Here is a 26215-nt window from a genome sequence, read left to right as displayed (position 1 = left end):
TTTTACCACTGCTTCTCATTATGTAAGTCATTTCCTCTCTAGCTCTCCTTTTAGAAAGGTAGAATAGAGGCTTCAAATAGACATAGGTTTGAATATTAGCTCTACTAATTACTAGCACTGTGAATCTTAGGGAAGCCTCAATTTTATTAGCTGTAAAATGGGGACGATTGTATTTTCCTTATAGGGTAGTTGGGATGATAACTGTTACATGTGAACATGAAGCATAACACATGGCACATAATAAGTGCTCAAAAATTTGAGCTACTCTTGCTACAGTGTATGAAGTTCTACTAGGAAGGAATATAAATGAATCATGAACACCATGTAGAATTAGTATATCTGACCTGGAGATATAAAGGGTCCATGAAAAAGAAAAAGGGCATAAGAAAGGAAGGCCGAAGGCACCAAAGATAACCTTTATATTGCAGTTTTGCATAGGATGGACTCTACTCTCAGTTTTATTTTTTAAAGCTCTTCATACAAAATCATAGAGTATACATATCAGATAGTGGTTCTCCATCGTTTACAAGTGCTTGATGTCTAATTTCTTCTTCTTTCTTCTCTTCCCTTGCAAGAAAAGAATTGTTGCATCAGAAAATTCACCTAATTCACTCATGTTCCCTTCTGTTAGGATGGAGACAGTCGTGAAATGCCCAAATAGAATCTGAACCCATTAGGCACCTGCACTCTCAAATCTCTTGCAGGCTTTTCCTTTCTGTGACCCTATCCGGCAAAACCCTGGTCCTCTTTACCTGGAGACCAAGTGTCGCTAGAGAAAAAGTGGACAGCTAGCAAAATTGCTCCAACTACATAGAATTGAGACTATTTTGCATGATCTTCCTCAATTTACCACTCTTACAAATCCACATACCTCTTCATCAGTCCTCCCGTCTTTAATTTTAGAAGATGAAGTATTTTTCTTCTGTGTTAGGCCAACTCTTTGATTCATGCCCTTCCCTGGATTCTTCCTGTTCCTCCAGGACCTTACTCCATAGTCATCTTTCTTTACCCTCATCTTCAATCTCTCCTACTCTCTTGAGCCCATCTTTTTCAGCCTGGAAACAAGCCTTTCTCCCATTCTAAGGTCTATAGGTCTCCCTGTAGTAACCCTCCTCAAACTCATTCCTCTCCTTAACTTCCAGACTTCTCACATGGTGGGCCACATCCACATTCTCTGCCTCATCATCGCATATTCTCTCCTTAACCTGCTGCATTCGGGATTCTGTCAACACTGCTCTACAGAAATTGTTCTGAGATTATCTGTGCCATGTCGATTATATTTCATTTGCACTTTTACTGGTATTTTTTGCTGTATTTGAGAATGCTGATGATTCTTGTCATTCTGAGCACTCTGCTCCCAAGACTTCCATGACAACACAGACTCCTGGTTCCTTTACTTTTCTGGCCACCCCTTCCCTGCTCCTCCTTGGGGACCCTTTTCCTGTGCCTTGGGGCTCTTGACTGTACACACTTTGGGGGTTATATTTTCCAGTGTCACAGTTTCAATTTTCACCTTAATTATGATGTCTCTTGTATTAATTTTGGTGGGGCTGTCATAACACATACCATAGACTGGACAGAACACAACCGAAATTTATTTTCTTGCAGTTCTGGAGACTAGAAGTCCAATGTCAAGGTGTTGGCAGGGTTGGTTTCATTCTGAGGCCTCTCTCCTTGGTTTGTAGATGGCCATCTTCTCCCTTTGTCTTCACATGATCTTTCCTCTGTGCTTGTCTGTGTCCTATCTCCTCTTTTCATAAGGACTCCATTCATATGGGATTAGGACTAAACCTACTGATCTCATTTTACCTTACTTACTTCTTTAAAGGCCCTGTCTCTAAATACAGTCACATTCTGAGGTTAGGACCACAACATACGAATTCTGGAGGACACAGTTTGACCCAAAACATCTAAATCGACATCTCCAGCTCAGATTTCTCCTTCAAGACCAGGACTGTCTAAATGCCTATTGGACAGTTCTGGTAGGATTTCCCACAGGACCTTGTTTAAAACTGAACCAGACATCTCTTCATTAAACCTGCTCTTCCTCTTGTGTTTCCCATTTCCATTGGTAGCACCACCATTCATTGTCAGCCAAGGAATATTTTTTCACTTCTCCCTCTCCCATATCCCACACATCCTATCAAACCTAAAATGCTGCTCTTTGTACCTCCAAAGTACTCTGTCCTTTTTTCTCCATCCCCTGAGAGAGGCTGCTCTAGTCCAGGCTGTCACCTTCTGTGGCTTTGATTATTACAAAAATCTTTTTGGCTTGTGTTTCTGTCTCTATTCTAGTCCTCTTCACGTCCGTGCCTCATGTAACTGAAAGAGTATGAGCTCTAAAACTCAAATTTCACCATATTATTCCCTCACTTAAATCTCTTCAGCAGTTCCTCATTGTCTATAGAATATGGCTCACAATTTTTAATATGACAGATGAGCCTTTTTCAGGATCTTATATCAGCAGCTTCATTTCACTATTGTCTGCTTCATACTTTTTTTTTTTTTAAGGGGGCTTCCCGGACCAAGGCTGGAACCTGTGTCCCCTGCATTGGCAGGCGGATTCTTAACCACTGCGCCACCAGGGAAGCCCCATACTTTTCACTTCAGTTACACAAATCTGCTTTCGGTTGCCCATATACCCCATTCCTCCATATTCCTGTGTCTTCACATTTTTGCTAATGCTCTCCTCTTTGCCAGGAATGCTGTTGATCAAACTCTCATTTTTTTCTCTCCCAACATTGCCTGGTTAACTCCTTCTCATCCGCTAGATCTAAAATCAAAGGTAATTTCCTCCAGGAAGCCTTTCGGAGTTAAGTGCCCCTTTTCTCCTTCCCATAATACCCTATTATCACACTAACAGTACACCCATTTTCATCATGGGGCTGTGAGTGTCTTGAGATTACAGACTCTTATTAGTCTCAGTCTACCCAGCACTGACATAGACACCATGCCTGGTACACAAGAGGTACCTTCTGTTTTAGTGTCATGTTGTCAGTGGACTCTATTGTGAAGTTTAGCTAAAGAGATAAGTAATGGATTAGAGTTCTATCTTAATATTTTAGCGACTCTTTAGGTGTGTCCTTCACTCCATACACGAGAGGATGTGTTTAAACTCTAAGACTAAACAAGTAATATATGGAATCCTCTACAGGGAAAAAAGCAGAATCACTAAACTGAATTAGCGTTTCGGCCTCTGACTTAGATTGGTGATTCACAGCGTGATACATTCAGACTCATTTCCATGTTAGCTACAAACCAGATCAGAGACTCTTAAAAACAAAATACATGGTTTTCTGAGGAAAGAATCTTCATTTTCTGAAACATCTTGCAAAAATCAATTTGGCAGTTTATTTTACCAAAGGTATTTATTTTTAGTGATGCTAGCTTTGTGGTTTTGTGACGAGAAGAATAACTGATATCTGCCCTGAATTATTCTGTATTTTTGGTTAGCAGGACAAAGGCCACTTGCATTAGCAATGAGGAAAACACGGGGAAAGTGTACACACCTCGTGTCAGCACAAGAACATGAGCTTCACCGTTGGGGGTTTTGTCTGTATTGGGTACTGTGCTATCCCCAGAACCTAGAACAATGCCAGGCAGGGAGTAGGTGCTGAATGAATACCTATTGGTTGAATAAAGAAAATACATACCTTGCACCTGAAGAACCTGGGAGATGTCAAACCCTTGGCTGATTCTGACTATGACAACACCAATCTCAAAATCAAACGCATCACTGAAAGTGGAAGCAAAATGGTTAGTGATTTAAATGACTCCTTTAATCCTCAAGATTTGGGCTAATACTGAACTTGCTTCTAGGATTTTAGTGTAATTAAACTCCAAAAATTCACCTTCAAACACAGCCAGGAGCTGATAGCCTTTTCTGTTTGTTTTCCCTTGAAAAATGTTTTCCTTTTAAAAATGTATTTTGAGTAAAGATAACTAACTCTTATTCAAACAATACTGTCAACTAGAATTTTGATTAAGATTAGAATTTTGATTATTTAAGATACTTGATTCTTTTCTAATGTAAACAAAACCATAGCTGAAATATTTAGAACAGAAGTTTCAAGGCTGCACAGAGCCTTTGAAATTATCGGTCAAACCTCTTACCCATTGAGGAGGAATCCTCCAACGTTTTGGACATCAAGTTCCCAGTTAAAAATGTCTCCAGTTCCTCTAGGGAACTATTATCATTGACTTTGGAGAGACCATTTAAAGCAACACTTTTTCATGGCAACTCTATCCTGTTGAAATTGGCAGTTGTGCCTTCTCTAAACCCAGCCCAATGGAATTAGATTATCTAGGAGGGAAAGAAAGCCTTGCTCTTTTAACTGTGTTCTCGCAGAACATTTTTTCTTTGCCCTTAAATATTGGGCAAACTGATTAGTACTTTGAGTTCATTTGAAATATTCTCCTTGGGAGTTCCTTTGTTCAATCGTTTATGGATTGAACGAAGCCCAAGGAACCTTTCCATTTGGTTGTCCTTTCCCAGAAACAGTGCAGTTTGTGATTGCCTCACGATATGCAAACAAGTCTCTAGCCAAAGTAGACCTGAATTTTCAAATAGTGATATAAGTTCAGTATAATATGAATATCCATTCAAAATTTGAACCGTAAGTGAACTTCACTTAAAAAAATAGATCCATTCTAGCAAAAGTGCCACAAGGTAAATTTTAGATAAATCTTGTTTGAGGTGTCCTTGATTATAAAAAATAGTGTGTTCCACAAAAAATATCTGGGTTCTGCGTTAGGCAGAATAATTGTGGATCCCCAAAGGCATCCACATTCTAATCCCTGGAACCTATGAATATGTTACTTTACATGGCAAAAAGGACTTTGCAGGTGTGATTAGGTTAGGGACCATGAGATGGGGAGACTATCCTGGATAATGTGGATGGGCCCAGTGTAATCACAAGGGTCCTTAAAAGTGAAATTGGGAGGCAGAAGAGGAGGTCAGAATAATGTGGTGTGAGAAGGACTTGACCCGTCAAGAGCTTTGCGGATGGAGGCAGGGGCCATGAGCAGTGGGCAGCCTCTAGAACCTAGAAAAGGCAAGCCCAGGAATTCTCTCTTAGAGCCTCCAGAAGGGAAAACAGCTCAGCCCACACCTTGATTCCAGCTCAGGAAGTTAGTGTCTGAGCTTTTTTTTAAAATTGAAGTATAGTTGATTTACGATGCTTTATTTGTTTCTGGTGTACAGCAAAGTGATTCAGTTATATATATATTCTTTTTCATAATCTTTTCCATTACGGTTTATTAGAGGATATTGAATATAGTTCCCTGTGCTATCCAGCAGGACCTTGTTGTTTATCTATTTTATAGATAGTAGTTTGTATCTACTAGTACCAAACTCCTAATTTATCCCTCCCTCACCCCCTTTCCCCTTTGGTAAACCTAAGTTTGTTTTCTAAGTCCATGAGTCTGTCTGTTTTGTAAATACATTCATTTGTATCATATTTTAGATTCCACATATAGGTGATATCATACGGTATTTGTCTTTCTCTTTCTGAGTCTCAGACTTTTAACCTATGTATTTGTAAGCTAACGCATTTGTGTTTTAAGTCATTAAGTTTGAGGTAATTTTTAATGGCAGCCCATGGAAACTAATACAATTATTTTAATTAAAATTAAACCATACTTAATATTACAGAAATTTAAAATCTTTTAGTCAAAGAAAAATGGTAAAATATTGTACTATTGTAGTGATACCCCTTTATGTTAATACTAATACTGTGCTTTACATCATAAAACAGAACAGAACGAAAAAGTTAGAAAGGGAAATACAACATGGATGTCTGATTGTCTTCCTTCTGTACTGACCCCAGTGCTGTCGTAATAAAGTCACTTAGCTTCACCAAACCAGCTAAGTTTTATACTGTTACAAATTTGAGCCACCTTAACACTGAACTTAATTACCAAGAAGACCAATCATTAATTTGGTACAAAAGCCAGAAGTCTCCTCAGCTTGGTATTACTGGGTTTGATTATTTTGGTCCTTTGAATTTTTAGAATGTTTTGGATGGTAGGGAGTTTGGAAGACGAACTCAAATAATTTTGTATCAACTGATGGACTCTTTGACTGAAGATTCACGTATTTCTTCCTATTTGCTCCACCCTTTTTTGTTCCCAAAGGTGAGGACAACATTTTACTGAAGAATCTGGATGACAGAGTGTGGATCTAATCCATTTCTAAGAATGTCTAGTCAGCAACTGACTGTGATTTAAAATATGTCAAAATGCTGTTTGCTAAGCCTGGCAAAATTCTGTCCCTGATCACCTGGTTTAGCCTTAACCTACTGAACTTAGAGCACCAGCAGGAGCCAGATAGCAGCACGTGGCATCCAGCCTTTATATGTTTAGGGAACACAATTCAGGAGGATACATTTAATACATGGGCTCCCCAGGTTAAGAGGACTGTTAAGTGAATGTTTGTTTGGTCAGTAATGCATATAATTTCAGAAGATGAAAATTATTTTCTTATGCTTCTTTTTGATAGGACTAATATTAGAATCCTTTTGTTATGTTCCCTAAATCTCCCCCAGATAATGGTAAATGTGATGCTCATTCTAGCAGGGGCCGGAGGACAGATCCTAGTATAAGGAGCACTGTGTATATGCTTGCTTTGCAGGGATGAGGATTTCTTTCCTGTGTATTATGGACTTTTAAGTGCAGCCAGACCTCTCAGCACATTCTCCGCCCTGTGGTATGAAATCAGAGCGAAGTCAGAACCCAGACAGAGGAAATCTTCCATTTTCAGAGCTGTTGACACAAAAGACGGCTGTTAGGGGTAGCTAACGTTGTCCCCCTTGAGACAAAGCTGGTTAAGTATGTTCAGGCCTGGAAGAAAGGCTCAATTTTCTAGAATGGTCACTGAGGACCCCCTGAGCTTCTCTGTATGTGTAGAATTTGTTTTCTCTTACTCAAAAGAAGGAACCAAGCCAGGTAATACTTTGTGTATTTATATACTTTTGGAGGTCGCATAGCATTGGGATCATTAGTTTAAACTTTGAATTCAGTTGGTCCTGGGTCAGAATTCCAGCCTTGTCACTTATAAAACTCTGTCATTTTCTGCATTTTACTTAATTTTTAATGTCTACTTTAAAAATGGGAACAGTACTTACCATTTGAAGTACTTACTTCAAACGCTTCTTGTGAGAATTCAGTGGGATAATTCACGTTAAGGACATTAGCCTGGCACTGGCTAGTCTTTTAAGGATTATCATTATTATCCCTTTCCCAAGACTTCTTCAATTTTTAGATATTAGATGTCACATACCTTTTAAAACTCACTTTCTGTCTATAAACCAACACTGCTACATCAGCAAAGGGAGAGCTGAGGCTCTGGGGTGGTGAACTCATTATCCGAGGCTCAGGTTAAGACAACGGCTGAATTGAGCACACCAGTCAACCAAAGATCAAGTGTTTTGAAAGAACAGTTCCTTCCTTACCTAGCTGTCCTCTGCTTTTGCTCTTATAAATAGGTTTTAAGATTGTAACTCTTAATATTTACCTTTTTCTTTGACACCAAATTTCCCCAACCCTGCCTCCTCTGATGCTGTGATACCCTCAAGTTCTATTATATTGGCAGTGTTTTCTCACTTTGGTAAAGAATTCAGAGTACCAGGGGAATGTCTTCTTCTCAGGCAATTTATTCTGTACAACAGTGTCAGTTATGTACTGCCCTGGTTAGTGCTTTATGAGCAAGAGCACGTCTTGAAAGCCATCACTTACTGTATGATTCCCACGTAGTTTTCAATCTCTGTCAGGGGAGCCTTCCTCCAGTTTTTTTTATATCCAATCACCAGAGTGTTTGGTTTCATTCTTCCTAAGCCTGAGGCCTAAACAGAGGAGATAAACACATGGGCAATCCTTACCAGGCCAGGAAACTACCACTGCAAGTGAAAAAGAATGTCCAAAAGAGCACTGAAGTAATGTTCTGAAGATTAGATTACATTTTAGTGCATGTCCTTCATGCCTGTACTCAAGCATAAAATAGAAAGATTAGTTCTAAATCATCTCAGCCATAAATGGATTTTAGATGACAGAAATGAAGCTTTTCTAAATTAGCAGTCATTTGCATTTCTTCTGATACACTCATTAAAATGGTTCAATAATTTAAAGTCAAGTGAGGATCGGCTTATCTGTTGGCACGCGTGTTGTAACTTCGTGGTTCAAAGCTCATTTCCACCTGCTATATCCATAATGTCATTAGCAATAAAATCCATGTTTGGAAAATTCTTATATAGAAGGATCGCTGAAACTTCTACTTACATTATTTATTGAAGAATAACTGAACTATGTTTCCAGAACCTAAATGTCTTACATGACAGTATCATGAATAGCCATCTTCCATATCAGAAGTTTCATTCCCCCCATTAGATGACAGAATACGGCTTCCAGTTAATTAAATTTAATCCGGCAATATTACTGAACACCTATTAATTGCAAAGTGCTGTGTTAGGTGCTGTGAGAGAGTAGTGAGACATATTCTTGGGCCTGAAGGAGCTTAGAATAAGGTTGAGATGATGAGATATATAATAATTATAATTCAAGTGCAAATGCGGTAGGAAATCATATGGAAGCATAAAGGAAGAAAATTTGAATTCCAGCTAGGGATTCATGAATGGTTTCATGGGAGAGGTGGCATTTGTTTTGGATCTTGCAGGTTGGTTAGATGTTGACAAGTAAAGGTAGGGAGAGCAGTGGAAGTGAAGGAAGGATATTCTGGGTTATGGGAAAAGTGAAACATGATCAGAGGGGGGGTATTTTAGAGGGGACAGTAGCAAGTGGAAAGAGATCGGCATTGATGGAGGGTTCCTGAAATAAACTTTGCCTCCACCACATTTGGTGTATTGCCCTTAGAAATGTACAGGTAGCAGAACAGCTCCTCTTAGAGCTGTCATCTGGCCCCTGGCAGGTGCACGGCAGTATAGATGTAGTCTTTTCCATGACTGCAGTTTGGGGATGTGGTCATTCATGCCATAATTTCTTTATTCAAAATGCTGTAGTTGTCGGTGCTTCCCTTTAATGCCACTCTGTCCTGCCCTTTTTGTCATGACCCCTCTGTGCTCCACCATTTTTCTTTGAAGAAATTCAGGTGAACAAGCTTTATGCACTGTCGAAAATTTTTACAGTTTCTTCTGGATTAGCACACGAATTGTTTTCCATACCAATGTCCTTTCACTCCCTCTTCTTATTTTGTGTCTGTCCTCTCATTACTAGTTGAAATTTATTATTTTACTAATCTTACATGATAATTTTACATTAAATGTGTAACCTTCCCAACGTATTTAACCAAAGAGCTACTGAAAAGTAACTCACTACTGAAAGAAAAATCAGCATCTTGCAATGACACCTATTTCTGTGGTTTATCAAATTAAAAACAGATGAAAAGAGACTCATGGGGGTACTGGATCTTTCAGAAATGGTTTCTCTGCAGACAGAAATGCATCAAACACTTCTACTCTCCAAAATATTACAATTTAATCAACATGTTTTCTCTCTTGCCTGTATAAGCCATCAGAGTTACCTGGAAGCAATCCTGAATTTTGACACTCCTGTAGGTGGCAATTCTAAAACCTAAATACATCATTTAGTATATGTAGAATCAGGTTTTTCCAACCATACTAAAGCCCAAATTATTAGAAAGCCAAGCCCTATAATTCTGAGTTTCTCTTGGATTGTTTTAGGATTCCCTGGCATTCTAAATTATGAAAATCAGAACTAGGGAAGGACTCTATATATTTATTATAGAAGGTGAGGAAAAAAGGGAAGAATAAGGGAGAAAAGATGGAAGGACTGTGGGCTTTAGTGTTGAACCACAGATATTATTACATTTTATTTAACATTCTGGAAATAATTTAGGAGGAGAGGGAGATTTTATGCCTGGGATCACCAGGAATTTATTTAGTCCAGTCTTGCAGCTGCCCTCACACCATTTGCAAAAGAAAAAAGGAAAAGAATGCCTGACTTGAGCATTGCTATATTCAGTATGAGATGTAAAAATAGTTTGAAGTTTTAATAGGATCTTGAATGTCAACGATCAGAACAAATTTGCATTTCAATAAGTATGGGGACAGAATATATGCTGTTGGCCAAAGGCAACCTCATTTTCCATTTCCAGTGAATCACTCCTAGTTCATTGTAATAGAGCCTCTCTGCTTCTGTTTTAGCTTTGCCTATCCCCAGGAATTCAAAATGAATTCCTTAACCATCTGCATTGATCTCTGATGCTAGTCTGCCTACTGGAGCCATTCCATTTGGGAGCTTCATTAAAACGGAGTGCTAATTGTCTTTTGCCTCTGTACTCATTCCCTCAATGCCAGCCTTACCTGAAGGAGACTTCGGACACCGTCCCTGAAACAATATGCTGCCACTGCTGCATAAAAAGCCTTGATTTTGTTTTTTATAAGCCAGGCCTGCTTTTTTGCCATGCCACTGTTCATCTCTTTAACACACAGCTTGCGCGGTCCCTGCATGACACAATCAAATATTGGTTAGAAGCCCTGGTATTATACATCACGCTGCTGTTGTTTTCTAAAGGACAGAAATAGCCAGCAATGCCCCCATTGACTTAAGAAATGGGAAAGAGGGGGAAACACCTCACTAAACAGGATTCACAGAAACTCAGCCTTCTGGAGAGGACCTGGGTTGCTCACAGTTTTCAGTTTCCATGCAGAATGTCTAGATGTATTAGCGCCTACTTAATTAACTGCCTCATGTCAAAAGAAAGAGCTGAGGGCATCATGGCACGTGAGAAAAATACTGAAAATGTGATTGAAGAAGTTCAGGATAAATTCACAATCAACCTTCGACTCAAAAGCGAGAGCCACATTTAGGAACACCAAGGAAATCTCAGCTAGAGCCCAGTTTCAAGAAATGCGACAGCACTCTTGGGAGCCAAAATATGGTGAGCTGCAAATCCTGGCAGGAACTACCACATCTTGACAATTCTGTTAGGCCCATTCATTGCTTTTCGTGTATGGTGAAGATGCCTTTGTACCACTTTTCCCTGTGTAATGTTGACATACTTCCTATTCGAATTAACATTTCCCACTACTCAATGAAGTTGGTGGGATTAGAAATTCACATACCTATGGCATAGGAAGAACAGATTAAGAGAGAAGGAGGCAGGTGTTGCGGCGGTAGGTGAAGCATTTTATAATTCCAAGATTTGAGTTCTGGAAACTCATTTTAATTAAAATTTCTGTTCCTGTTTCTTCTTCCTTAAATGTCCAAGCTAGCGCTATTCTTTGCATGTTTCAAATCAATCCCAAAGGTATTTCTGATTATCTACCATGTCCCTGACAAAGGTACAAATGTACTATTTTTCTGGGAAGTTCTTTCAATTCATAGAGAGATTTGGTATTTTACTGAACTGTCTTAGATTTCTTACTAACCACCTCAGATCTTGGTGACAGGCAGTGAGCAGGACTGGAATGGGGCTTAAGATTCTGCATTTCTAACAGACTCCCAGATGACACAGGTGCTGCTTGTCCTCAGATCATGCTTGGAGTTGTAGTCTTAGAGGGTCTTGGACTGGAGAGAAAGGGCGTGGTGTGTATGAAAAAGATATCAGGTTCTGTGGTCAGACAGAACTGGCTTCTAAGTTTGGCCACCTTGGAGGTAGTTAATGATGTCTGAGCTTTGATAAGTTATTCTGGAAACAAGGATCAAATAGCTATCCTGCAAGGTCATCTCAAGCAGTCATGATAAACTACCTAGTATGATGTCTGGAATATAGTAAGTGCTCATCCAAAGTTGATTTTTATTATAATAAAAGAGTGTTCACAATCTTGTTGAAGTCCCAGACCTTATTCCACCACTGTGTCTGTTCTACAACAGAGCTGAAAGAGTGCTCAACTGGGAGCTGGAGTGTAGGGTTTAGATCTGGCTCTTGGCACTGTCTAGCTGATACCCTGGGTATGCCATTTGTTTTCTCTCAATGTGGGCTCTACATTTATAACAATAAGAAAATTATCTAGGCCATCACTGTCCAGTATGATTAGCCCTCATGCACATGTTGATATTGAGCATTTGAAATGTGGCTAGTCCATACAGAGAGGTACTGGAAATGTAAAACATACACTGGACTTTGAAGCCTTAGTATGAAAAAAAGAATGTGAAATATCTCATTAATACTTTTATACTGATTGTATATTGAAATGATAATAATCTGGATGCATTGCATTTACCTGTTTTTACTTTTTTTAATTGGCTACTAGAAAATTTTAAATTACATTTGTGGCACATATTATATGTCTATTATACAACACTAGTATTCTCTGGGGTCACTTCCATTTTAACATTTTGTTTAAATTGGGTCAGATTCTTTTTTGCGCTCCGGATGTGCAGGCTCAGCGGCCATGGCTCACGGGCCCAGCCGCTCCGTGTCATGTGGGATCTTCCCGGACCGGGGCACAAACCTGTGTCCCCTGCATTGGCAGGTGGACTCTCAACCACTGCGCCACCAGGGAAGCCCTTTTGTACTTATTTTTACCAGAATATTTTCTAGAACTTACCAACATATCAAAACAGTTTGGATAACTTACATTGCAGTTAAAAAATAAGAATCTCCAGTGAAGATGGAGAAGGTAAAGTCATAGGAAGGATAGTTATTAAACCAGAAGACCTAGCCTGAGGAAACATGTCATTATAGATCAAATTTTGCTCAGGGTTCTAACTGTCAATGCATTTCAACCACTAGTCCTTCTTGGTCATCCTAGACACTATCAACTGCAAAGGAAAGAAGAAATATTTTATTCAACGAAGCTGAATGGTAACAACAACCATGACATAGAAGAATAACCAACAGCTAGGAAAGGTATCAGACTATGAGTATATTGAGTTGTACCACAATGACTTTGAACCCCTGGGGAAACTGGCATTTATTTCAATAAATATAGTCTAATACATATCTATTAGTATTACAAAAATCCAAATTAAACATTAATGTGACAGAGAGATTTACTTTAATGCCTAAATTTGCCATATTGAGACGTCATAAAAATATTTCACGTAGAATCTCTCTTGGCTAAAAGCAATTATAATATCCTTGTAGCACACTTATTAATGTGAGGCAAGGCTACAATACAAATGTAGTATGGGAAAAGCAAACTAACAGAAAGGGAAGACACGCTGGAATATAATTATTCAACATTCAAATACATCATAGTCACAAAAATGAATTTAACCACCCAATTAAAATATTATAGAGATTAGCTCAGTTAGGATCCAAAATATGAGTATATAAATTAATTCAGGATGTGAACAAAGAAGCTCTAAAATTTTTGTATGTATTATAACTTTGACATCGATTGAGAAAGGGGTAAAGGAATTCTAATTATTGAGTCTGGAGAAGAAACTGACGTGACACTACTTCAAATAAATGAATATTATGAAAAAGAATTTGCAAAGGATTTCCACTATTATTGGGATCAAATAGAGGAGTTTGGGCCAAATGCAGTGTTCCTTCCAACTCTTATATTTTAAAACGTGAAGAGTCTTACTGCTCTGGCTTTGCTTTCCTTGCTTCTCTGGCTGGAACTGTGGGAAAAAAAATGTTTCCTTCTCTGATTGGGCGCATATTTCATCTCAGCATGCATCCTAGTGCCCAGTCATAGGTCACCTCGTGCTTCCCATGTTTTGTCATGTCATCATTTTATTAACATCGTGACAGAGACTTAATGACTATAAGAGAATAAATTCATCTAAAAAAAGCATTTTCTTCTAGATGGAGGTGAAAGTTGAGATTAAAAGAAGGATGACAATAGAAAAAAAAAATGAAAATTTTTATTTTCCCTGGGTTATCTATGCTTGAACTGCCCTCCATAAGCCGTAGAGTTAAAAGTTGGTTGTCTTACCTGAATTTTCTAATTTTCTTAAGAGATTCTTTGAATTCAAAGAGAGTTTTAGGTTTTTTTAAGATATTTTGTAAATTTTCCAACAAAAAAAAAGGGAGAGAGAGAGAGAGAGAGAAAGGGTAACAGGATGATATCTTGTTAAAAGGGGATCTATATGAGGAAGCTGGTCAAAAGTTATTCAAGGTTATTGAATAGTTATTCAAAAGTTATTCAGGACAATCAAGGTTTAAAGAATATTAATGAGTAGGAAAACATTAATCAAAATAGATCTACATCTTGGTACACATAGGTGAAATGACTAGAAGAAAATCAGTCAAACTCAGATAACATTGCATTTGGAGACAGATCCCTGGGGCTGAGCAGCTATAAAGGGGACTTTAGCTTGATGTGCAGTGGTTTATTTCATTTAAAAAGTGAGTGGAAGCATCTAAGAAAAATGCTAACTGTTGTTAATTAGGAGAAGTAGAATATGGGTGTTGTTTTATTGACTATAGTTTCGTCATATGAAATTGCCAATATTCAACAGCTTTTGACATCCAAAGATGTAAATTTCACATGATTCACCCTAATATTTTTCTTAACGCTTCAAAATAAAAAATAGAAGCAATCTAAAAAACAAATCTTTATTTTTCAGCCAACACAACACAATGTACTTAATAAAAGATGCCACCGTAAACTTGAAAGCCTTTTGCAGTTTTAAGACAAAATTTAGAAAAGAAGTAAGTGTTGCATTTTCTGGCAATAATGACTTTATCTGATTGGCATTTTAAATCCCAGATCAATTGGGCCACCTTTCTGTCTTTAAAGTATATTTGTTTTAATTAAAAAAAAAAAAACCTTCCTTTAAATGCAAAACTGAGAAGTATATGAGTGAGTGACTGCTGAAGCACGATGCCTTTTCACTTGATGAGCTGACAGTGTCATATTTTTTAGAACTGAATGTAGTGTACCCAAAGAATTAAGGGTACATAAGTCCAAACTAAGTAATCTGCAATGATTGGTTTTACTATCTCTCCAGCTACTACGAATAAGGGAGGAAACTAACTGACAAAGAAAGGCAGTGTTTTTTAAGCCACGGTACACAGGGTAGAATTGGTGGAGCTCACAACCCTTGACTTAATATTTGCCTGTTGCTGAACCCACTGAACTTGGCTATGCTCAGAAATGCGAAGGGGTGCTAGAAGGTGGAATCCTATTCGTAGTCTTCATATGGTGAGAGGAGTGAGGCACCCAAGAAAAAGAAAATTACGTGTTGAATATAAAGGCTTCTGGGATATAAGTGTATCACTGACTTATTATAAGGTAATTTACAGGAGAAGAATAGACATTATTTTAAGTTACCAAGCTGGATTCCTTAAAAAGTATCCCCCAATTGGTCCTGATGAGGGGTCCCTCATTTGAAATCTTTAGGCTTAGTAGAATAAGGCAAGAGGTAGGAAGAGGCTCTGATGGGTGAGTGTAAGAGTTAGTTGAATAGTTGGAAGGCTGTAGTGCGGGCTTGGGGCCCAGCAAAAGAATAATTCTTAATTTCAACTTCAGCAGCTTCCAGGGCTACAATGTCTAGTCCTTTAAAAATGCCTCTTTGCAGGAAATGGCAGCTGGGGGCATATGTTTTCTGTCTACCCACCAGCATCGAAACGCCAGTGAGCTCTGAGTCTTGCTTCTTCCTTGTAGTGTATGGCACTTCATGTCAGCACTTCACAGTAACTGGAGTTCACCAGAGGGATGGAGCACAGAGCCTGCTGTTCGGTGATTATTTGGGTGGGAGTGCGTATCTCACTATTCTGTCCTGATCAAGCCATTGGATACCTAAGAGTCCAAGATCCAAAGTTTTGACCTGGTTTCTCTAAGAGAGGGTGTTTTAGGTTTCTGTTGAAGGGGGTATATTTTCAGAATGAAAATGTTAACCGTGGTATATCGAAAATATACCATAATAATAACTATCAACAGTAGCAACTAAAATTAATTGAGCATTTACTATTTGACAGACACTGAGCTGACTACTAGAAAGCTTATCTTACAGATTTCACAACTCTGTAACAAACGTAGGTGCTATCATCATCATATCATCATCATCATCATTATTATTATGCCCATTTTATACCTGAGAAAATTGAGGCATAGGGAGAATAAATTATGGGCCCAAGGGACTCACAGCTAATAGGTGGCAAAACAGTGATTCAGAACTTGACTGTGTGTCTCAAAAGTCCATAAGCATGAGCTTCCTAGAGTTAAAAATTAAATTGTTATCTCTCAACATCATTGTTACCGTTTAACCTTTGCCACAAGGTTGGCCTAACCACCAACCACTATGCTCTTGGGAAAAAAAATTTAATGGTAGGTCAACTTCCACGACATCCCCTTCCATCTGTTTCTTTGCAAAGATGATTGACAACTGAGCATGGAGTTGAAAAATGCTGACTGCATCTGCAGCCCCAGGAGCTCACAGAGAGTAGCTAACTGGAAAGTCATTAACTGATACAGTAACTATTTTCTGTCCCCAAGAGAACCTCAGCACCTGGGAGCAAGGCTCTTGGGCCTTACTCAGAGGGACCAGCACAGTGATGTATAAAGTGGTCCAATATACATGTCAAACAACCAGGGCCATTAGAGATACAGACCTAAGTACCTATTTCACATGAAATGATATTCCAGAATCATACTGTTTTTTATTACAGTTAAAGCAGCAAAGGGTTAATTTAAAGTAATATCTCATCTCTATAAAAAAGACCTTTTCTCCCTTGCTAATATATGACTGTTTATACTCCAAGTTCATTTCTCCTGTCCTAAAGATATTTTATTGCCTGCTAAACTAAGTTTTCTCTAAATTGCCTGAGAAGAAAAACCCCCGCAAACTGCTTATTCCATCAAACCTGGCTCCTGTATTTTGTTGGCCAAAATGAAATCCATTAATCCAGGGCACCAAAGATGAGAGAAGGGTGCTTGATAAGATTTTTAAAAATCCTCTGGAGTCACTGTTGGTCATTACTTAACCTGTCAATCTTATGTAGTCAGTAGGATTCCCTCTACCGCCTACGGGATTATTACATTGAGTTATATTGTTTGAGTTACTATCATATAAGCACTTAGAGGAAAGAGAATATGACCATCTTGCTTCATATTGCATTTAGAGTATTGCCAAGTGTAAAAAGATGTTTAAGTGCTGGTCATGATGACATGTGGTGAATTAACCCCTGCATCATTGCACAGTCGGCTGGCCCCAGGGTTACGTAGCCTCCTGACAGCCCTATTCCCTGGCAAGTATTGGAAGTTTAGGGAGTGGTATCTGATTCTAACAGCACTCTCAGGGATACAAGTCTGCTAAGGCTTTCTCCTCATGCTGTAACACAGAGCACAATTGGTTGACTTGGACTGATATGCTGGCTCTGTCACTTTCTTGTCATGTGACCCTGTGCATAATTTAATTTTCCTGAATCTCGCTTTTCTAATCAGTATAGTGAGAACAGGGCTTCTTTTCCTCTCTGCCTCACTAGACCGTTATGTAGATTGAAATAAGAAAAACTGTAGGAAAATACTTTGAAGAATAGGTAAGTACAATAATAATACACTGGCACTGTTGAGGATTTTGAGTGGTATGTGAGCATGAGAGAGAGAGAGAAACAGGGAGACATACACACAGAGAGAGAGAGCACGTGAGAGCACATTGTCTGAATACAAGTAGAAGTAGCTGGTTTGGAGAATTTAGACTTATTATTTTGTTATAATTTTAATGCTTTCTCCTCACTTTATAGATTGATGATTGGTCAATAATTATGGTTAAATGTCTAGCATCTACTTTGAATACCTCCTGGGAAAACCATGAATAAGTTATCATTAGTCTACCACATACTTCCTGAACAAAAAAGGAATTCATTCAGCTCTGAATATTTATCTAAGGCATGGAAAACTTGGTTTAACTCCCTAGATATCTGTAGTGTCATCAAGTTTATCCAAATATTTAATCTTTTTTTTTTTTTTTTTTTTTTTTTTTTTGCGGTACGCGGGCCTCTCACTGTTGTGGCCTCTCCCGTTGCGGAGCACAGTCTCCGGACGTGCAGGCTCAGCGGCCATGGCTCACGGGCCCAGCCGCTCCGCGGCATGTGCGATCTTCCTGGACCGGGGCATGAACCCGTGTCCCCTGCATCGGCAGGCGGACTCTCAACCACTGCGCCACCAGGGAAGCCCCAAATATTTAATCTAAATTCTACTTGCTTTCATTTAAGGCCATTCTGTCTGGCTCTCTCCTCATCATTTAATCTATATAATAGTGCTCTCTGGCTCATTCTATCCTTTCATATTTCTGGGGACAGTTATCACCCCAAATCTTTTCATTTTATTTCTGAGCCAATTCTCTTTTTCTTGACTCAAAGGCCATCATTTAGAAATATTTATCACTTTTAGTTGGTCTCTTGTGAAATCTGAAACACATTTTATCCACTCATTTAAATTCAGGATCATGGGCCCTTGCTAGTCCTTGCTATATGAATCAAGGAAAAGCGTCCTTGTCCAAACTGCCTTGCCATTCTCCTATCACTGTGTGTACGTGTTAGGCTCATGTAAAAGAACACAAGTGAGCAGGGAGGAAAAAGCACCTTCAGGGGATGAAGTGGCTCTTACCACAAAGACTTCACAGCAGATGCAAAGGCCACTGTTCTTGGTGAAGGCGTGAGTTATGTCCAAGAGAGCAGGTCTTGTCATGGGTCCCCCTGTTAAGACAATGCACTGGGGCCTGGAAGTGGAGAAAAGAAGATGTGAGAACTGGCCATGGCAAGAAGCCTGTGAGCCCAGAACCACCCCAATGGAATGGGCTGGTACAGAAGCCTTGGCAAAATGGGACACCTGCTCTCCTGTTTCTTGGGTTTCTCACTAGAAGTCTTGAATCATCATGGCTTGCTGCGAATCTTGCCATCTTTGTATTCTTAGTTTAGTTAGTGACAGTAAAAATGTAAAGTAAGGAAAAGGTAGTCTTGGGTTCCCCCTGCCTTTTTCCTCTGGACAATACCCTATCCCAAATCCCCAATACAACCAGTCCTTCTCCAACCAGTATTTTCATGTTATTTTCCTTCACCCTCCTTTCAAAGCTTGTGGTTTGAGGTTCCATTCAAAATAAGATATAACCAATGAAGAACTTAGAGTGTAACTTCTCCTAAGGGAATTCAGTAAGCCACAAAGCCGTGAGCTGAATGGAGACAGCAACAATGATTAATGTGTGTAGGGATTTGGGGACATCTCTCTGAAAGCATGTCACTGAGATCCTCTCTCTATCTGTTCATGGAAGATGACAGCCAGCACTATGAGAGATTATAGCTGGGGGTGGGCACAGCTCAGAGTAGAAGAAAAGAAGCACTAATTCATAGGAGGTGCTGTCATGAAAATGTGGCAGTTCTGTAAGACTGCCTATCTTAGAATATATCCATAAAGCGTGTGACTAGTGCATTGGTCTCCCATAGAGGAAAGCTACTTCTAATGTGAAATGACACCAGGATGCCTGAGAAGCCAGTTTTACCTGAAATTTTTCACATGGTCTTCCACTGTAGTTAGTTCCAGAGCATTGTCTAAAGCACTCACGTAGGAAAGAGCCTGCGTGGAGGAGCCCCAGTTCACATCTGTGGACGAAGGAGAAATCTGGAATAAAAGCACCCACCTTCCCTCTGTATACTGTGAATATTTTTATAAGCCATTCCCTTCTATGATTTTCCTTGGCTACGTCAGCAGTGACGAACGCCCAAATAAGAGAAAACATAATGTAGTATTTCCTAGAAAGAGCAGTGTGTCCTTCCATGAACACTTTGTGAATTCTTAGAAGTGAGACCTCTCTTTCCAGCTAAGGATCAGACTTTAGAGCTGCAGCCTAAGAAACCTTACTCGGTGGGATAGGCTGTGTTATAACTACATTGCAGGCAGATAGATTTGGGAAAATGGTCAGCCCCTGAATAAATTCAAGAGGTCTTCACAAATTCTTAAACTAAAAAGAAAAGAGGCATTTCTGCATACATAGACAGTGTGCAGCAATCTTTATATTTGAATAATAAAACTGAATAGCTTGGGAATTCTTACTTCCAGATGTCCGTGAAGAGGGTCAGTCTTTAGCAAGCATTTTAATTTGATTTTTTAGGACCTAATCTTCATAATAAGGGAGGTAAGCACTGCCATGTCCTGACTTAAATTTAAAAAATTAAATATTAGATGGATCCTCTAAATTTTATAAGAAGTCCCTGATGGGAATGTACAGATTCATCCCAGATGGCAGACAGAGCCATCTCCCCAGTCTTGCTCAGAATAGCCAGGAAAATGATGAGATATAATTATCTGGAGATAAAGAAGATTAATATTGATTGTGTTGACTATGCACTGGGCATTTAGCATGCCTTAGGTTATTTCATTCTTTTAAAAACCATATTAATCAATTGGATATTTATATGCAAAAAAATCAGCCTTGAGCCATTCCTCACACCATATACAAAAATTAACTCAAAATGGTTGAGACATAAACTAAAAATTTAAAGCGTTAAAACTTTCAGAAGAAGTTTGTAACCTTGGATTAGGGAAAGATAGATTAGAAGCAAAAAGCCCAACCATAAAAGAAAAACATGATAAATTAGACTTTATAAGTATTAAGAATGTCTGCTCTTCAAAAAAAACTGTAAGGAAAATGAAAAAACAAGCCACAGACCTGCAGAAAACATTTGCAAAACATGTACTGCTAAAGGATTTGCATCTAGAATATATAAAGAGGTCTTACAACTGAATAATAAGAAAACAAACAACTCAAAAAATGGGCAAAAGATTTAAACAGACGCTTGACAAAAGAAGATATGTGGATGGCAAATAAGATGTTTGACATCATTAGTCATTGGGAAAATGCAGACCAAACCACACCAATTAGAATGTTTTTTTAAAAAAATCAACTGACAGTAATAAGTGCTGCCAAGGATGCAGAGCACCTAGGACTTCCATTCACTGCTGATAGGAATGGAAAATGATACTGCTACTTTGGAAAACAGTTTGGCAGTTTCTTACAAAGTTATGTGTACACTTATTATATAATCGTAAATCCCACTCCTAGAGAAATGAAAACATATGCCCACATAAAGCCCTGTGTGTTTATAGCAGTTTTAGATGTAATCACCCCGAGCTGGAAACAACCCAAAGGTCCATCAAAGGTGAATTCATTTTTTAAAAATTTGAGATCTAGTCATACAATGGAATACTGCTCAACAACAAAAAGGAACAAACTACTTTTACCTGCAACAACATGGATGAATCTAAAAACCTCATGTTAAGTGAAAGAAAGCATACACAAAGGCTATACACTATTTTATATGGTTCTGCATAATACTCTGGAAAAGACAAAGCTATAGGAACAGAAATCAGAAAAGTTGTTGCTAGGGGCTAAGTTTGGGGGAAGAGATTGCACAGAATCTTTTAGCGATGACGGAAATCTCCTCTGTCTTGATTATGGTGTTGGTTACAAGACTGGGTAAGTTTGTTACAACTTACAGACTGTACATCTAAAGGGGGTTAATATTACCATACATAAATTATACCTGCTGTTAAAAATGGATAAAGTGATAAAGAAAAGTAACAAAAGCACACCCTCCAAAGTAGTTACTACCTTCTCTATCTTACTCGTGGAGTAATGGTAAGGAGAGTGTGAGGATGGCTCAGGGCCTGTCTGGCCCCTGAGACTGGACCTCTGAGTACTGCACTCCTTAATCTCTAGCCTCTCCCAGCTTCAATCCATCCTTCTCACTGGTTCTAGAGGTAACATCCAAAGTTCAGATCCAACTGAATGATCTGTGGCAGCTTCTTGCTGCTCCAGATTCTTTAGCACGACACTTAAGCTTGTTCATCTGGCCCAACCTACCCTTCCAGGCTCACCTTCAGGCCCCTGCTCCTCAGCACCCAAGGACTCCATCGTGCTAAAGGCCTTGGAGCTTCCTAAATACGCCACATACTTGCATGCTTCCTAACTTCACTCACACTTTTTCTTCTGCCTAGAATAACCTTCCCTGGCTGTATCTGATTAACCAATCCTAGTCTCTTGCCTTTTTTTTTCTTAAAGTAGCTTATGTGTTCATTCAACAAATATTTATAAGTACCTACTGAGTGCTTGACCCTGGGAACAAAAGCCATGAACCAGGGAAGTTTTCTTTTCTTTTATAAATTTATTTTCTTTCTTTCTTTTTTTTTTTGGCTATGTTGGGTCTTCGTTGCTGCACGTGGGCTTTCTCTAGTTGTGGCGAGCGGGGGCTACTCTTTGTTGCAGTGCGCAGGCTTCTTATTGCGGTGGCTTCTCTTGTTGCGGAGCACGGGCTCTAGGTGCTCGGGGCTCCTAGTTGTGGGTCACGGGCTCAGTAGTTGTGGCTCGTGGGCTCTAGAGTGCAGGCTCAGTAGTTGTAGTATACGGGCTTAGTTGCTCCACGGCCTGTGGGATCTTCCCGGACCAGGGCTGGAACCCGTGTCACCTGCATTGGCAGGCGGATTCTTAACCGCTGCACCACCGGGGAAGCCCAGGGAAGTTTTCTTGTACATCTCTACTCACACTTAGTCATTTCTTCTCCTTTTCTCAGTAACTTGTTCATGTCACTCTCACGGTGCTTGCTATATTGTAGTATAGTTAAGTGCTTATGTGTAAGACTGTGCTTCTTGAGGACAGGGACTATATCTCGTTTATCAGGACTTTAGAAGGTGATACAGTGGACAGCTTGTGGGGCTTGGTATCATACACACTCTAGTTAAAATATCAGCTCCATCCCATCCTGACGGTTACCTCAGCGAGTGGTCATCTCTTTGAACTCCAGTTTCTTCATCTGTAAAATGGGACTAATAGTACCTAATATACAGCACTATTGTGAGGATTAAATGAGTATATTTAAGGTGCTCAACGAGTTTAACTATTGTATCATATTACATTATATTATTAATATCCACCAAACACATGGCACACCTAGACACATAGAGGCTGCCAAATAAACATCTGTTGAGTGAATGGATAGTTAAGAGTTCTTAGGAAACCCCCTGCAATACAAATCCATCTTATCTTACCTGGCTTCTTGTAAGTCACATAGATATAGAGGAAGAACTCAATGACATAGGTGATGACAGCTGCCCACCAGTTGATGACAAACATGACTGCACAGCACAGAATAGCTCCAAAAAGAGATACCCACATGTTGTAAATACCGTATGCAGGTCTCCATCCTGAAATTTAAAAAAAAAAAAATATATGTGCCCAAGAAAACCTTCCACACTATCACCATCATACCACTGTGTATTATTAGACTGTAGGTAACATGTGTTCTTTCCTAGCATAAAAATCAGAACTTTTAGGTCAAGTTCCTAACTCTATTATTTGCTTTCTGTGATCTTGGTCCCTGGCCTATGAAGGTGTAATTACACCAAATAAGAAAGCTGTGAAATGTAGAAAATGTGTCAGTCATAGCCCCTCCGCACTTCCTGCATGCCAGGATGTCTTCCCAAACAACGAATCCCTAAGCATCTGATATCTATGCCATCAAGAGTTGAAAGGAGGCAGGAGAGATGGAAAGGGTGGGGAGTAGTGGGGTGGGGGGGGTGCTTGGGGGGTGAACACCTTGGTGGCTCAAGAAAGAGAAGGTTAAGACAATAGGCTTATTGTTCCCATGGGGAAGGCAGAGCAGTCATCAAAAGTCAATCCACTGACTTCGTGCTAGCTCTGCTTTTACTCTAAGAAGATCGTGCCTGCCCTTTCAGAAATAATAATCTATGGCAAAAGAGGGAGAAATTTTTCTGTAATGGCTTCTTAAACCTGATGCATTAATTTATCATGCATTTTGCAAAGAAAATATTTCTCACCATTCATATATGCATGAGGGTTTCCGTGTTCTATTAGTTCCCTGAAATGAAAGAAGCTGGGAGACAGTATGGTCAGGATAAAGAAGCTCCGATTTGAACGGCACATTTGGTCTATGGGTAAAGCATATTTTAAATTTGGAGTTGCCAAAACACAACAGAACTTTCCGTCTTCAAGAGCAATTTCCAAATTGGCCACAAGATGGAAATAGCTCTTCAAGAACATCACTGGAAATGCCTCTATTTTTCTCAGTCTGACTCTGTGTGTATGTGTGTGTGTGTGTGTGTGTGTGTGTGTGTGTGTGTGTGTGTGTGTATGTTTCTGTGCTTTTCTATTATTCCTCTTTTTCTCTCTTCCTTTTTTCCTCCTTCCTTTCCACTCTTACCCCTGCCAACCTCAGTTACTTCACTTTGTTTTTTAAAAATGAACACAACATGGTATGGCAGCACGCATTTCTATGATCTGCTGTATTCACTGACCAGAACCTTTTGCTCTCTATTTAAAACAAGGCAACAAAACAGAAACAAAAATTCTTCAGTTATCTTCTGGAGCCTAGTGGCCTTGAGTGGATGAGGCTCTCCTTCCATCTGTATTTTGTTATATTTGCAGCAGGTTTTCCAAAGGAGGTTTGAGTTCCTGGTAGACCCTAATAAAGTGAAGATGTGTTTATACCCTTGATAAAAGTCCTTGTAGTGAAGAACTTTCTGAGGGTTGATAAAGACAAGTCTCTATTCTGGTGGAAAGGCAGAAGAAAATGAGGATTTCTTCTAACTGGCCGGTGGAAGCAAAGAAGAGGTGAGGGGTGACAAAGATAGGGGAAGGTTCTTTGGTGTGAAATTTTGCACCACTTTAAACACCAGTGTGAGGAGTGCAGGGATGTCACCAGCTTCGGTGTGAATCTGCACTGACTGCACTCAGCAGGTAATTGTGGGAACTACTCGTCCTTCTCTTCTGCACCATGGGCAGGAAACAAATTGATAGTAAGGAAGTTGCAAATATATACATTCATTCCACTTCTGTGGTCGCTTTCACCCTGGAAATAAATAGTGGTGTTTTTCTATTGCTGAAATAAATGTGGTTTCTCTTGCAATGAATAATTTATTGCTGCAGGAGAAAGTTGACTTTATGGTTGGTCAAAAAGGCCATTGCTCAAATGATTCTTTTTCTATTTCAGAAGTCATCCCCCAACTTACCAAAATAAAGTGAATTACACCACCCACTAGGATATAAGGAAACATATAAACACAGATCAGGCACTTTTCACTGACTTATTTCATTTTATTGAGACAAACTGTTTGCTTAGGTTTATTTTAGTTTTGAAAAGTCAACTTACCTGGAGATTTGGCATAAGAGGCGTGAAAGCAGGAGAAATTAATAAGTGCATATGAGGCCAGGAAAAAGTTGGAGATGATGGGAGCAATGGTATTCAGTTCCGCTGTGAACGAAGCAGAATTGAGTATGTCCATATGAGTGATGAGACCAGGGGCTGAACAGCTGTTATAGCCTGGAAGCTTGACTTTATTTGGAAATTGAAAGCATAGCTAGCATCTGTCAAAGTTTAAGAAGCTAGTGATTTTTCTTTGGGGCTGCACTCATTTACAAATATATTTTCAGCCAGGGTTTCTATAAAGTAAGAAACGAGAAAACTTACCAATCAAAAAATATAGACAATCAAGACCTCTACCTACAGAAGATTCGAGTGGAAGTGGATAGAGTATTTGGAGACCAGGCAGATGACAAACTCCCCTGTAGCTATTTCAGAGGTACCAAACATAGTGTTCTTTATCTGCTTTGTATACAATCAAAAGGCTCCGCAGGGTGACAGGTTAGTTAAATACCAGTGCACCAGAACCATCTAATTGGATACATCTCTGCATATACCCAGCTTGCTCTCTCTGACTTTCAGAATTTTTGTTAGTCATTTGTACTTTTCTACATCTCTAGAGAATTCTACCTCTCAAGGTTTGCCAAAAAAAGTTTTACCTCAGTATCTAAATGTCCAATATGTTTGAATCCTAGCTGGGTGGTCTACTGTATGATATAAAAATAATTTAGAGACATTCTCATTCATCTGAAGATCAGACAGCTATCAACCTCAGTGATGCAAACGTAGGTGGCAGCTGGGTGTGACTCTAGAACACGGATGCCAGCAAGAAAGTAGGCAAAAGTAGCTGCCACGAAGCTGGCGCCACGAAGCTAATCTACAGCGTTCTCAAAGAGTGACCTTTGAGAGTATTATTTGATTTATACGATTTTTAAAACTTTGGGCTATCTGATCACGTAAATGCAGTCTAGGACAATAATTTGAAGTCTTAAAGTTTAAATTACACAATTGAAACATATCTACACATCATCACTTTTTTACTTAATTTTTACAAATGTAACAAACATAGATTTAAAAAAAATAAACAAAAGACTGATTATGTGTTGATACAGAGAGTCACTTCCTGAGTTTATGTGATGAGGCGGAATCCCCATCGTTTGGCACCGCTGCTGAATCCGGCTCTGCCTGTCT

General features: G+C 39.2%; 1 protein-coding gene across 1 annotated transcript in view; it reads right to left on the bottom strand.

The window, feature by feature from the left end:
- The window catches only part of SLC12A1 (solute carrier family 12 member 1), a 90571-nt gene that overhangs the window by 20743 nt on the left and 43613 nt on the right, over window positions 1–26215 (bottom strand). Inside the window, exons 13-19 of the mRNA XM_065871383.1 lie at window positions 25034–25135; window positions 22914–23069; window positions 19372–19471; window positions 18483–18594; window positions 10335–10475; window positions 7735–7841; window positions 3654–3736 (exon numbers count right to left, since the gene is read on the bottom strand). Coding sequence (XP_065727455.1) covers window positions 3654–3736; window positions 7735–7841; window positions 10335–10475; window positions 18483–18594; window positions 19372–19471; window positions 22914–23069; window positions 25034–25135 — 801 coding nt within the window. The remainder of the gene's footprint in view (window positions 1–3653; window positions 3737–7734; window positions 7842–10334; window positions 10476–18482; window positions 18595–19371; window positions 19472–22913; window positions 23070–25033; window positions 25136–26215) is intronic.

Source organism: Phocoena phocoena, chromosome 2, assembly GCF_963924675.1.
Source record: "Phocoena phocoena chromosome 2, mPhoPho1.1, whole genome shotgun sequence".
NCBI lineage: Eukaryota > Metazoa > Chordata > Mammalia > Artiodactyla > Phocoenidae > Phocoena > Phocoena phocoena.
This window is presented reverse-complemented; position numbering and strand designations above follow the sequence as displayed.